General features: G+C 37.8%; 1 protein-coding gene across 1 annotated transcript in view; it reads left to right on the top strand.

Moving 5' to 3' along the window:
• Window positions 1-14,863, top strand: part of KCNQ5 (potassium voltage-gated channel, KQT-like subfamily, member 5) — an 85,244-nt gene that overhangs the window by 2,989 nt on the left and 67,392 nt on the right. The window contains exon 2 of the mRNA XM_010003359.1: window positions 13,068-13,194. Within this exon, the coding sequence (XP_010001661.1) occupies window positions 13,077-13,194 (118 nt within the window). The 5' untranslated portion in view covers window positions 13,068-13,076. The remainder of the gene's footprint in view (window positions 1-13,067; window positions 13,195-14,863) is intronic.

The following is a 14,863-nucleotide window of genomic DNA, read 5'->3' on the forward strand; positions in this document are numbered from 1 at the left end:
GAATGCCCGAGCTCTGCTCCCAGAGCCAGAACAAACCTGCCGCGCCGTGTTGGGCCATGCCCAGCCAGGCATCTGCGCTAGTGCTGCCCTATTGCCACACACCTACTGATCAGGGGGCCTGTCAAGGGAAACACATATAATATTTTAATTTCATGTTCAAAATGAAAGTGCGTGTTACATACAGAAATACTGGCTTGTTACATCAGCCAATAATTTGATTAGATTTTTGTCCAGAAGTACTGATGGTCTCCAGAGGGAGAGCATCAGATAAAACTCCTTACACCCACAATTATAATTACGCTGTAGCCTCATCTGTGCGCACTACTTCTGGCACTGAAGTTATATATACCCCAGACAGACAGTAGAATAAACTCTACTTCAACATCCAAAAAAGCCACAAAAAGCTTAAGAATCCAGATAACACAGGAAGAAAATAAATGTTGGTGTATTGCTGATCTACAAGTACGTTTGTTGGCACTTTACCAAAGAGAAGTAGGATTTAGGCTGGGAAGGCAAAATCAAATCTTTTGGAGAAGATAGCCAAGAAAGAATGTATCTGGAACTGGAGGTCATTCACTCTTATCACCAAAATATCTATGTTTTAAGATTATTTTCAACTAAAGCTATGTGAATAACTGGTTCACTTCTGGTGTTTTGCTATCAATTCAAGAAAATAAATAAAATGTTTCTAATTGACCCACAAAGATTTGACAAATCCTGAAGTCCAAAAAAATTCTTGAAGCAGATAAAATGTTTCATTTGACCTGTCATAAGATCTTATTTGTGTATTTGAGCAGTGTGGAACTTTTGGCTTAGAAGTAAAATTGAGACTGTAGGAAAGAAATGTAATTTTATTTGAAATGACCAGGTATTCTATTATTTTCACAATTTTGTATTTTAATCTGGATGGAAAGATTTCAAAACTCAGGTGAATTTCTGCAGAACTGAGTTTATCAAATTTGTTTTGGCTTTTTCTCTGAAAAAGACTGGGGTAGAAACCTGTGCCTAGTTCTGTAAGATAAGGACCTCTGAAAACATACTCTAGGAACATATTCTTCAGGCAGAAATAGCTCCCAAAGACATAAAAGCAGACAGTGTGCAGAAGATTAGGGTAGCTTCTGTACGTACTGTGGTCACTTACACGAATTCAAGAGACAATCTAGTAAGTGCTTCTAGCAATTAAGAGCTTCTTAAGGTTTTTCTATTCTAACATTTTCCCATAAAAGAAATGTAGACAGAGGATTAAAACATGTAGGATGTTGTTGCCCTGTAGCAGACAAGCACATATTTAGTTTGTCTCTGCTCTAGGGGAGCGAGTCCATCCACAGAGATGAAAGCATAGAAAGCCACTACAAAATTTTAAAGCTGGGCAGAGTGGATTTTTAAAAATGGAGATGGGTAGTGCTGCATTCAAAAAGTACCATTGATCAGTTTAGATTTATTGTCCCAGAACTCGGATAAAAGATCACGAGATGTGAACAAAGGCTGGATGTATAGCTCTGTAAGACCAGCAAACAATGCATAAAAGCAAAAATGGAATAATCTTGAGATTTACTAGGCTTGTCAAAACCCAGAATCAGTGTTTCTCAGGAAATACTAATTTTAAACGTTTTTTTTCATCCTAAATCAAAGCAAGATTTTGGAATTTCAAAATTTCTGCACAGAAATCTCTGAAAAGTTATGTCTGTTAGATATGCAAAGCTGATGTTATCGAAAACAGAATAAGGGAAATTTAATGTTGATAATGTCATGCCTTCATGTCTTCAGTTTTATTTGGATTCATGTACACTCAAAAGAAGGTGAAAACATGAGCACAAAACAATTCAACAATGTGAAAATAAACAACCTGTTAGCTTTGAAAGAAAATATTCTTACCTTATCAAGGTGAATAATTTCACATCTTTGCTGATTAAAATGGTACTCTCCTGTTATGTATACTGATTTCAACAAGTCAGAGTTTACTGTTTGGACCAGATCTCATTTCAACTGCTAGAGAATTTTTGAATGCAAACAGAATTGACCTCCCACTGGAAATGTAAGTCCTGGGTGCACCTTTCTGAAACAGAAAATTATTAGGAGGAAGTCTGGCAGAAGGCAAAACCATAAGTGAAAAGGTGAATTTTAAAAACATAACAGTAGACATCCCCAAAGCTGTAATTCTGTCAGAAAGCAGTGCTGGTACTATCAACCAACCAAGCTCTAAAACAAGTAAGCAAAAACTGTAGCTGTGGAGAGAGATAAACTATAAAAATTATTTCATAACAAAGGAACATGGCACCACACATAAAACTGTAAAGGTATCTATGAAAAATCTGTTGTCAAGAGTGCTGAGGATGATAAAATACACTTCAAATCCATCAGAGAACAGAGACATCTTGATACTGGCATAAGCCTAATATTAATATGTTTCTGGACCTGATTACATTATCAGTATTGTTTTGTCCTTTATTTTCTTTTAGTCTTCTGTATTAAGCTGAAATAACCTTTGTAAAGAGAAGGATGCAAAATCTCATATTGAACGGAATAATTTTTCTCTTGTAATTAAAAAATGCAATCTATTGTAGTTCTACTGGGAAAGCTTAGATAGGCTTGATGACTAAAGATGACTAAAACAGCATTATTATACATGATCTGCAATCAGGCAAAGAAAAATCCCGCAACTGAATCACTTAAAGAAGATAGGATAACTATGAATAGTTATCTGTCTCAATGCTGTAGCGTTCAATAGCAAATGCAGTAGAAGACAACAGAGAGTTTCAGTGTCCCTGCCAGAGCATTTCCCAGGTAGGCAAAACTACCAACCAGCTAAACTTCCAACAGGAAATCTCCATTTCCTGTACAATGTTAAGATCACTGGAGTCACCACAGATCAAGGGCTGCTGTATGAAATACCATTCATGAAATTGTTTTCTATTCCCTCTGAACAAACAGAGAAATGGCTGGTACAGTGGAGAAAAATTGATAGAAAGGGCAAACCCACAAGCAGTATGAAGTGTTACATAACTCATGACCTGCTGCAATTTTAATATTAAAATTACTAACCTGTAGTAGGAAAGTCAGCATTGATTTACTTAAATATGTATATGATACTGTTTTATATTCTTGTTAGGTGTTCTTATATGAGAGCTGTCAGTTGGCATATTTTGTCCATGACACTATATGGCTATCTGCAGAAAGTCAGGAGAGAAGGTACTGATACTGTGAACAATCAGTTTCTGATTCCCTTTGATTCTCAACATATGGAGAAGTAGCAGTCAAAGTTGGAGAATGCATTCTAAAGAGGGAAAGGACTGTCCATGTTATTCAGTAAAGAGCCTTTTAGCCAGTCATTCCAAGGGCCCCTTTCTGTAAGAGAACATGGAATCTCTGTGAGGAATTTGAGGTTAGGAGTGGAAAATGGGGAGGATTAGATGTTATTGATGGAGTATCAGGATTCACATTAATAGGGATAGCATTCCTTGAGGTAGAAAAAGCATGTCTTCTTTTAGGCTAAGCTGTGCTAAAGGCCCAAACCAGCTGTCCTGGACCTCCTTTAAGGACAAACAAGCACAAAAACTTCTCTTCCAGGACATGTCTTCCTTCTTGTTGTGTCAGTTTAAGTAACAAGGTAGCATGATAAACCACTTCCAAGTTATGTGTACCATTTTCCATAGATGTACATTTGTAATAGTTTATGCTAGACCCTTCAGTATTGAATTCCATTGGCTTTGTGCCAGAGTTCTGTAAGAATCAAAATTTGTTATATGGAGTGCAAGAGCAAACTCCTTAAATCAGGCAAAAAACAGTTTCTATTGCAACAGTATAAATGGATAGATATCAAACTCTCTATCAGAAATTCAGACCTGACCCTTCTTAGGGAAATATTGATTTGCCAAATGGAAATGCAGAATATGTCTCCAGAGAAAATCCAAAGTATGTGGTTATAAATTATATGTAAGGGAAAAATCTACAAAGCACTAAATTACAGAAGGAAAATAATGAAAAAAGGCAGAACATCAGTGATATGAAGGCTGTTTGGAAACCTAGGGAACACCCACCATCCAAGTAACATACAGAAAGCACAATCCACTCAGTCATTTTGCACAGATATTGCAAAGCATGCAAAAACACAGCTTGCTACAGTTAAATATGAACTTTCCTCAAGTGAGAGAAGAAATCTGTTCACAAGATTCAATATAAAAACTGGGAATTCAAGCAAATAGGTATCAACATACAGACAAATATGAAAATTATCTGTAGCAGACATACCTATAATACAAACATCCAAAAAGAGTTTGAAGAGTAAGTAATGATAAATGCACAGAGACACACTGAAACTAAGTCCAGTCCTGATGACTGTGAACTGTGAGTGTGCTACAAAGCTGAATTGACAAATTAAGTACTGGCCTTTTTAAACATGCAGGCTTCCATGGAGTGCCTAAAGAAAGGGTGTATGTCATGGACAGGATAATAACCTTGGTATCAAATCTGAACCAGACAGGAATTGGCTGATTGCACCAGATGAAGATACGATCACAGGAAATGTATGTCTCACAAAGATATATGTATGTTTTTGAGAGGATGTGGAAGGGATCTGTTCCTTTCTTTTTCCAAGAGACCAAAATTCCATAAGCCTTGAAAAAAGGGTATTAGGAAAAGCTGCAAAACATCAGCAAATGGCATAATTTGTAAAACACAAGACTTGGTGTACTAGCTTTCAAAGTCCAGTTATTGGACTGAAATGAGTGGATCAAGTAGTCGTTTTCACTCAACCTCAGGAGTTGAATAAAGATATTGTAACCAAAGACTTGACAGAAATATTTGATGAGATGACAGAAGTTAGTGTCTTCAAGAAACTAAATGCATTAGCAGGATTTTAGCAGTTTATGTAAAAAGCCTTCCGAATCTAGTTTGCCAAAAATTGCCAATTGTCAGAAAACACTTTTGTAAAATTGCTTTCTGAACATGTTTCATACTGGAAATATTTCAGTGTATATCATCTCAGATGCCTGTAGGTCTGTCTTCCAGTGGTCAAAACGTGCACTGAAATACTCCTCAGAAGGCTCTGTTAATGGGCTTTGCGAAGTGGGAAAGTGCAAGAAGAAATCACTTTAAAAAAGAACACAGCAAACATGGTTTGCAGAGTCTTTAGGATTTAACAGCACCAAATATGCTAAGATCAAGAAGCAGAAGAATGACTATCCTGTCTTGCTTTTCTGTACAGCATGTCAAAAGTTATCAGCTAATTCACATACATGTGTTCAGCCATAACAATTAGTCCAACCCTCTTGTATCAATACAAAATCAACATGGATGCAAGAGTGTAAAAGGATTCAGAGTCTGTACTGGCTGGTACCTATTTCTCATTTCTTTTGGACATAGCTAAGATACCAAATTCGTCACAAAGTTTTCAAAAGGAAGATTTGAGAGCTGTGTTGCTGCAGAGACATGTGCGTGAATGTCTGCCTGTAACGTGCACCATTAGAAACATGACTATAGCAGGATAGACATGATGAGTGGGGAAGTCAAGATTTCCCATTGCTATTTTCCTAGTTTGAAAAAGAGTTTTCAGTGATCACCAGGGTCTTCCTCGAAGAACAGTATCTACCAAAAGCCAAAAGGAGTTTTGAAATGTGTTTGACCACACATGCACTGACATGGTAATCGCAGCAACTGTGATGGCTGGTGGCTGGGAGCTCAGCTGCCCAGCACATGTGTGCCATTCATCCCTGTGGCATCAGCAGATCCTCAACAGCCTGTCCATGGTGATGATGTGAAGTGACTCTGGTCATCTGGGAAAACAGAAGGGTGGCTTCATCCTTCATGGATGCTGAGAAAAGTTAGCAGTTTCAGTGCTATGAATCATGTGTTGGGTCTGATATGGTAGATACTTGTATTTACTGTATAAGAGATTATGAAAAACATAATTAATTAGCAACTACCTAATTCTGGTGTGTGTTTTTACTGTCTGATTCAAAACTGGGTTTACTTGACATAAAAATGCTGGGCTTTTTTCTGTAGTGAATAAAGAAACATGACTAATAGGTGCCATTTCAAGTAATAAAGTCAAAAAAGCTAAAAGGGAGCTGGATAGCAGAATTCCTATATAACATATAGCTAATTAAAACTAAGCGTATCACTGGGATTTTAGTAGTATATCAATAGATTCATAGTTGTGTATTAGATTAAAAGGTAGAGAACTGATTTTTCAATAATTGTCTATTAATGTACAATTAACATGGGAAATCTTAATCATAATTTGAAAAAAAATGTGTAGTCAAAGTATCACATTCATTATAAAACTGATAAATGACCCAAAAGTGCGTAAATTTAACTTCATCTTTATTGTGTGTTGCACTGGGAGCTGAACTGAATGCTCTGGTTGTGATTTATGCACCATTTAGGGTCTATTCTGGGATATGTTTTTAGATTTATGGCCACCTCTCCCACTGTTAAACTGCACTTGGAAAGAATTAAAACATTGGATCCTTATGTATATATGTGCATGTGCAAGTACACTTGTTAGCTGTTTAGATCCAGGATCTCCACTTCTAATGCTGAATGAAGAATAATACAAATGTGTATTCAAATTATACTATTATTTTTTAAGAATAAAGTATGCACATATTCATATCTGTTGATATAAATCTGGAAATTAGCCAGCGTAACAGAAGTGTCCCTAGTCCTCCACCTGCTTCTGCATCACAACTACTTAAAGCTCAAACCTTCCTCAGGTTTCTCTGAGAGAGACTAGTGTCCACTTCCCCTCACAGCCCTACAGTATCTGCAGTATCTGTTTAAAGTGTAGAGTGCAACTCTGATGCTCTGTACTTTGAATCAGTAGAGGGCTTTTTGCTTGAGAGAGGGATGCATAAGCTGAGCTGTTACGTTCTTGCTTTAATTGCATGAGAAAATAATCTCCTCCTCTTTAATGATGAATAACAAAGCAATGCTGTTTTAATAGTATCAGCTATTCATTGGAGTAACCAGAGGAGGGCCAGAGGGATGATCAGGGGCTGAAGCACCTCTCCTATGAAGACAGGCTGAGAGAGCTGAGGCTGTTCAGCCTGAAGAGAAGGCTCCAGGAAGACCTCATAGCAGCCTTCTAGTACCTGAAGGGTCTCACAGAAAACCTGGGGAGGGACGTTTGACAAGGGCTTGTAGTGAGAAGACAAAGGGATTAAAACTTGAAGAGGGGAGATTTAAATTGGATATGAAGAGAAAATTATTCCTTTGAGGGAGGTGAAACACTGGAACAGGTTGTCCAGGGAAGTTCTGCATGCCCCTTCCATGGATTTGTTCAAGGGCAGGTTGGATGGGGCTTTGAGCAACCTGGTCCAGTGGGAGGTGTCCCTGCCCATGGCAGGGGGGTTGGAACTAGATGATCTCTAAGGTTCCTTCCAATCCCAACCATTCTATGATTCTATGATGAAGACATTTTACTAGCTGGTGACTTTCTTAAACTAGTCAGCCATAAATTAAAGGATGAGAACATGTTTATTCTCCCTCTTTTCCAACTTATTTGGATACATTAGATGTCTCTGTTTATGAGTTTTTAGGGAAGAGGGGCACTTCCCAAGCTCTATTCTCATTGCTCCTCCTATTTCTGCTATTGTGCTACTGTAGGGAGTCTGTGCTGATTTACAACAGATGAGCCTCTGCAGTGAAGCTGCAGTGCAGAGCTGTTGTCTTCAAGTAGACAAACACTCACGAAAACTTATTTCTAGGGATTAATTTTATTTGTTATAGCTTATTTCCCTGGCTTCTAATGCTGTCACTTGTAGACTCAGTTCTTCTATGATCTCAAGGCAGGCAACTCCTTACATCAGTCTGCAGCTCTGTTGTCTACTTCACTAGCCTTTAGACTGCTTAACAACAAAATTTCTATGCAAGAAATACAATTAAAATAAAACAGAGCCATTGTCCTGTGGGCGGATTTCTTATATCCAAACGTCAGCTCATTTACTCAGGTAAAATAACAAGAAGCATCCTTAGAGAACAGCACAGAGTGCTCAACTTTGGCCCCTTTCTCATCTCAAAAATGGTTCTAATTCCCAGAAATGATAGTCTACGACCAAGGCACCTAATTTCAGCAGTAGCAAATTATTTAAAATTTTAATAAGCAGTTATGTAAATGAACATGAAACCTATGATAGAAGCAGGTTTTTTTTCTGTTAATATGTTATGCTCAGGGAAATCCTTATCATTAAAAAAACACCTGAGAAGCATATTAATGTGGACAATTTCAACAAATCATCACTTGTCTCCTAATTAGGTAAGAAAGAAAAAAGGAAAAAAGTGCTCATGGTAGCTGGATTGTACAAAGTATGCTTGATTTCATTATCAACCCTGTTCATTAGAGTCCTCCAGGACCATCTGTAAATAGAAATGTTGCCCTGGATGACCTCTTGTTTTCCTTTTCTGCCATTTACTGTTCCAGTGGCAGAGCAACGAAGGCACATGCAGCTGTAAAAAACGTCAGGAGCAGAATGGCCCCTGTGTTCCTTATGCCAAAAGTGACTGGATCTGTGTGTTTCAGCCTTGCTTCTCCTGCATATGCAGAAATACGCATATCCATATGCGTATTTCCCCATGACAACTGGAGCTGCATATGCAGAAACATCTCAGAATGAAACATTCAATAGTCTGGATGAACTGTGCTTTGAGGAGGAAGAAAGACTTTCCACTGTCCAAACCACCAATGCATCTGCCATAGTAGTCACTGTGAAACACTAACTGTGAGCTTAAATAGCCAAAAAAGTTTCAGATTGTGGTAGCTGTGGTGCAGGGCCAGATGTAGCTGTGATTGCAGAAGGATGACAAGGTAGAGGAAAAGGGAGAAATTGCAAAGGCCAAGGCATTCCTCTGCTCTACCTCAGGAGAGAAGGGTTTCCAGTAGACGTCATATTGTGCTGGAGCATGTCCAAAGAAGGACAACAAAGCTGGTGAAGGGCCTTGAGAACATGTCTTATATGAGCAGCTGAGGGAACTGAGGCTGTTTAGTCTGAAGAACGTGAGGCTGAGGGGAGGCCTCATCACCCTCTACAACTATGTGAAAGGACACTGTAAAGAGATAGGCACTGGTCTCTTCTCGCAAGTAACTTGTGATAGAACAAGAGGAAATGGCTTCAAGATGCACTAGGGGAGGTTTAGACTAGACATTAGGAAGAACTTTTTCACGGAAAGGGTCATCAGACATTGGAAGGCTGCACAGGGAGGTGGTTGAGTCACCATCCCTGGATGTGTTTAGAAGTCGTCTAGATGTGGCACTTGAGAGTATTGGCTTAGTGCTGGACTTGGTAGAGTAGGGTCAATGGTTGGACTCGGTCTTAAAGGTCTTTTCCAACCTAAGTAATTCTCTGATTCTATGATAAATCGGAACTTGTTCATCCATTCTAATAGAATCTTACTGAATTTATCAACAATGCAGGATTTTCCCATTCTGATATAAATGTTGTTATTCATATCACACAAGTAATACAATATTATATGTAGGACAGTGATACGTGGAATGCATCATTTCTACACCAGGCCTACAAATCATATGAGGTCTAATTATTTATTCCATCACATGCCTTTCCAATTATGTCCAGATTTTCTGTTTCAAGTGCTAAAGGAACTAAAGCCAAGGTAATTAAAAGCCTAGATTTATGCTTCATTTTGCAATAAACCATTCAAAATAAAATAAAACTTTAAAAAGTATCCTGATCTTGTTTGGGATGCATGCTTCCAATTTTTGTCCATGGAAAACCAAGAAACTGGTGCAGCTGCCATAGGAAAAATTAATGTAATTCCCTGGCCTGCATTAACCTTGACAGAGATTTGACTTTACATTATGATCAAGCACACTGATTACTAAAACATCCTTCTTTTTTTTCCACAGTGGTGTAGGATTTTTAGTTTCTCTCTGGTTTCAATCTGGAACAATCCAGAAAACAACAAAATTGGCATATTTTTCTGTTTAAATGCATCCATGTTTTCTCAGAAAATCCTTTTCCTTTAGACACTATTCATGATGATATGGATTCCCTTCAAAATTTGTGATTCTTTGAGTGACTGAGAGATAAGGATTTTAAAATATCACTATTTCAGAAAGTGCAAAAATTAACCTGAAAACCCATCTCCACTTTACTGAATGTCTTTTCTGTTATTGAAGCTTATCCTATATTTTAAAACCTCCAGTAATTTTGTTATGCGTGGGAGGAAACCATATATAATATTTTTTAAACTAGCATTTCTTGCAATATTCCAGTGCACAGAGACTTCTTAAATGTATTTGAGCCCACTTACTGAAACTAGAGCAGCTGTTGTTCAAATTAACTGAAGTAGCAGAAACTTCAGTTAATTTTGATAAAATATCAGCATGCATAAATTTGTAATGTTGCTAGAAATTGTAATTAGTTTTTCAAGGAATGACCAAAGACATTTCAGGTTGTTTCACCAAGAAAAACCTTAAATTCTTACTCCACCCTCAAAAAAAACAAAAAGAGAGAAAATATCCTTACGCTCATTTTCTCTCTCAGAATAGATACAGCTCCATTAATTTTCTCTTTGTAATACATGTATGTGCCTTGTGTGAGAGACAAATTGGATTTCTGCCTCGTGACACAGGAGTACACCATGTAGTAAAAAAGACTCTCAAAACTGTGCTTTCAGCACCCAGTGGTTTTTTTTCATCTCTGTGTAACTGAGAAGTGTAGCAAATAGTAATTGCTAACAGTAGTACAGATGATGAATACTAAACTGTTTAGCACTAATAGGAACCAGAGTAGTAAACTTCCCCCCAAAATTACCTCTTTTCAACTTCTACCAGCAATTTTGTGATACTAATTTAACTGAACTGAAGCTGTAGACTCATCTTTCCAGGATCATTAAGTACTCTGTTCCTGCCAGTGCTCCATGAGAGGCCCTACTGGGGTCTAGAGTGTGGCAGAGGACACGCTCCTGCATGTGTGGATCAGGTCCTCTAAGATGCCTGTGACAACGTCAGCGTACTTACAAAGCAGGAGGTGTTGCTCATACATCTATACACGCAGTGTGTTTTCCAGGGAAGTGAGAAACTTTAGTCCAGTTAAATGTGATGAGATTTTAACAAGGAATAGATTTTCTTGGAAGCAAAGAATGTTTCATGCTTTGCTGACCTCTTGTCCTTCAGCATCTCTTACCCCTGCCCGAAAAAAGAAACTCAATCAGGAGAATAAGATGTCAAATGGCCTGGGTGCCTGCCCTCATCCCTCATAATTTCAAAGACATTATCTAATGACGAGTAAACCAGATTTGAAAATTCAAGATTTAACAACTACTATAAAAGTGGTAGTTAAATAACTAAAATACATATTATTTCCTTTTTTTCCAGTTGGCTTCTTGTACATTTTATTCTTGGCCTACAGAGAATTTCTTACAAGGAAATGTACCACATAGTAGCCAAGTATTGAGAGTTATTGTTACTATATGGAGAACTTCATCACTTTTGCACAAAATCCTTTCTAAAATTGTGCAATAACTTTGTCCATGACATTAAGTAAAATTTTCTTGTAGTAGAATGAATAAAAAGAAAACCATAAACAATCACACTCATTTTTCCATGTGTTCTTTTCTAACAAAAAAAAGTGGTATTTCCTTTAACTGCAATTTAGGAATTTAGTTTGGGATTTACAAAACTGGAAACCAAGACATGGAAGAAGGCTTTAAAAACTCTTTCAACATGGTGTAGTAATACAAGCTGACATGTTTTTAGGAAGGAATACTATATTTTCAAATTGTTCTGTGACAGCAAAAGCAAATTAAATTCATACTGTTTCGATGTACTTCCAGTGATCACAAGCTAGTAAAGCACCATTACATAAACAGTATTCATAATGCCATTTGTTAGGTAAATTAATGCCAGAGTTGATATATGTGGTATTTAAAGCCTTATTGGCTTCCTGAGTTGTCGGGTCTCACAGTCTAAAAACATGCAAACTGTATATTGGGAAAAGGTCACCATTTGATCAACCCTACCCTTGAAAATATTCTTCTATCTGATTCATTTGCAGTGTTTCCTTATGTCCTCATGCTGTAGACATAACAAATTAATTGGCTGACAAGGAATAGCTTTCTCCTGCACATGGAAATACATTCAGCTGCCAAATAAGATATAACTTTCATCCTCTTCTTGACGAACTGCTCAAGAAGTTCCTTCAAGTACTTTCTCCTTTTATTGAACACACAAAATTTTATGTTATCATTTCAAAATTTATTATGCCATTCTAGAAGACAGTCTAAATTAAGTTTATAATTTCATACTAGTGTGTATGTACTATATCACTGCATATTCTAGGGATTTGTATTTCCTTAAGGTATGGAGTTCAATTGTGCTTCAAGCTCTACTGCTGAAACTCTGTTGACTTCTCTGCTGCACTGAAAAAGTTCTTCCAATAGAAGTTGTATAAATACAAGTTCATGCTATTGAAATAGACAATCTTAAGGTTTCAGTATGGAAAATAGGCAAGCCAGAAACAAGGCAAGTTATTAAATGCTTTAATTCGCAAGCTGTCCAGGGAAATTTATGCCTAGTGTGAATGTCCATTTGCTGTCTTACAAAAAATTACATGCCCAATGTAAGTATTTATTTCTTAAATTCTTCTGCATCAGCTTAATCACTTCATCTGTATATTGCTACAATGAGAATATATCTAACAATACAGTCAGCTTTCAAACTAAGAGCTACTTTTAGGGATGTGGATATATAACGTATATTCTTCATTAGCTGTCTAAATTACACATGGTCTGGTCTTCATATCCAAAGTCACTAAATATTGTGCTTTGGTATTTTTGAGTATGATTCAGTCCTTCAGTGTCTCATAGTAGTCAATCTTAGAGGATATTTAATGTCATTCAGGGTAGATTTGGACCCTTCACCTGGGAGCTCTGAGGACTGCTTTGTGTGTAGGTGTGTAATCATCCTAGGGAACAGAGCACCAAGTTTGGCTTGGGATCTTCAGGTGCTCAAGGTGTTGTACTGATACACACAGACAGTGGTCAGAAGGTTCCTGATGCTTCAGAGTTGGTTATCTGTAACGAGCATTTTTCTTATTTTCCATTTCTAGGAATTTGTCATGATTGTTGTCTTTGGTTTGGAATTTATTATTCGTATCTGGTCTGCTGGATGCTGCTGTCGGTACCGGGGATGGCAAGGGAGGCTGCGCTTTGCAAGGAAACCATTCTGTGTCATAGGTGAGTGTTCCAGCTCAGATTTGTTTTAAGATAAAAGCCTCCCCTTCTGTTTTGCTGCTGAATGAAAACTAATGCAATCAAACCCAGTGTAAGTCCAGAATACCTGTCTATCAGCTGTCATCTGCCCAAGGCTTTTCTACATATAATATCCCAAAGTCCCTAAATACCAGTCAGCCCATGATTCTTATGTTCACCAAAAGACATCTTGCTATGCGTGTCATACAGCTGGCACGTATATGGAAGAATGAGGGACTGAGAGCTAATCTTGAATAAATCATAGGAGCTGTATGGATTTAATGGGCATGAATAGTAGACACATTCTATAGATGTGCATACATACCATGAGCACACGTTCACACATTCAACACATTGTGTTCTCCTTATTTAACCTCTGTGATGAGACATGTACTGTACAGTAAGTTTGAAAACCTTCCTAGAAATGTCTTCTGACAATTTTGCTGCTTCCTGTGTTGCTGCTGTCTGCATGGCAATCCAAGTCTGCTCTGCCAGTGACCCTGACAGAGGATACAGCATACTGCCACAGTTATTTCAAGAGACTCTTCCTCCTCTTCTTTGCTCTAGAAATTCTCTCTAAGAAAGGTGAATAAACTCAAAATCAGTCAAAACCTGTTTTTAGAAACGACCGGCAGGAAAATAGTTTCCCAATAAAGGCAAGAATCAAAGATGACTAACCAAATTAATCTGATAATTTCTTATTTTTCTAATGGTTTGGAGCAAATGCTTTTTACAGGACCTCTGTGGAACTTCAAGATATCAACATTCCAACCTCTTTCTCTACCTCCTTCCTCTCTCCAGCCTTTAATTTCATCTGCTTGTATCTTACATTAATTTACAGATTGATTGGGGCAGAAAACATTCTCTTACACAGCATCTAGCACAACAGTCACACACTTAAAGCAGTTACATACCCAGGTCTCAGTGCAAACTGTAAATAACAATATTGTCATGTAGATCAAGTCAAAAAAAAATATTTTTCGCTGTCCTATGACATAGTAGGCTGCTGCACTGGTTAGGGCTAACATGTAAAGCAAGCTTTTGCCTTCTGCCTCATTCCCTGGTAAAACCACACATTATCCCCCAGAGGAATTTTTGCCATGGAGAAAGGACCTTGAAGAACAGGAGCATGACTTGGTAGAAAGGCATTGCAATCTGTCTCCCCCTCAGAAAAAATGACCCCATCTATGCTATTGTATGGCACTGTGGGAGAGGAGGACATAATGGGATTGACACTCATTTTGTTCAGGCAACAAGAGATCAGCCTGTCCAGCAGCAGTTCATGCACTTGCCCCAAGGTTCCTTCTAGCCAAAAGGAGAATGGAAAGAAAATGTTAAAATCCTCCCAGCCTGTACCAGTCATCAGTCAAGGGAATGCTAGAAATTCAGACCTGCACTCTCCCTGGCGTCAACAAACCCAGCTACCCTCCTTAACCACACTTACTATTATTCCAAGATTTTGTGGTGCACCTGAAACTTTGCACTAGTCAGGTTTGGTCAGCTGGTCAGCACACAGCCATAAAAATGCACCAGACTGTTATCTTAGTAAAATTAACTTACTTCAACCATTTAGATATGGCTAGAAACACCTAAATCTTTAAAGAATTTGAACTTACTAGAAGCATTTGACATCTTAGAGTGGTTTACTACTCTC

Source organism: Chaetura pelagica, unplaced genomic scaffold, assembly GCF_000747805.2.
Source record: "Chaetura pelagica isolate M959 unplaced genomic scaffold, ChaPel_1.0 scaffold150, whole genome shotgun sequence".
Taxonomy (NCBI): domain Eukaryota; kingdom Metazoa; phylum Chordata; class Aves; order Apodiformes; family Apodidae; genus Chaetura; species Chaetura pelagica.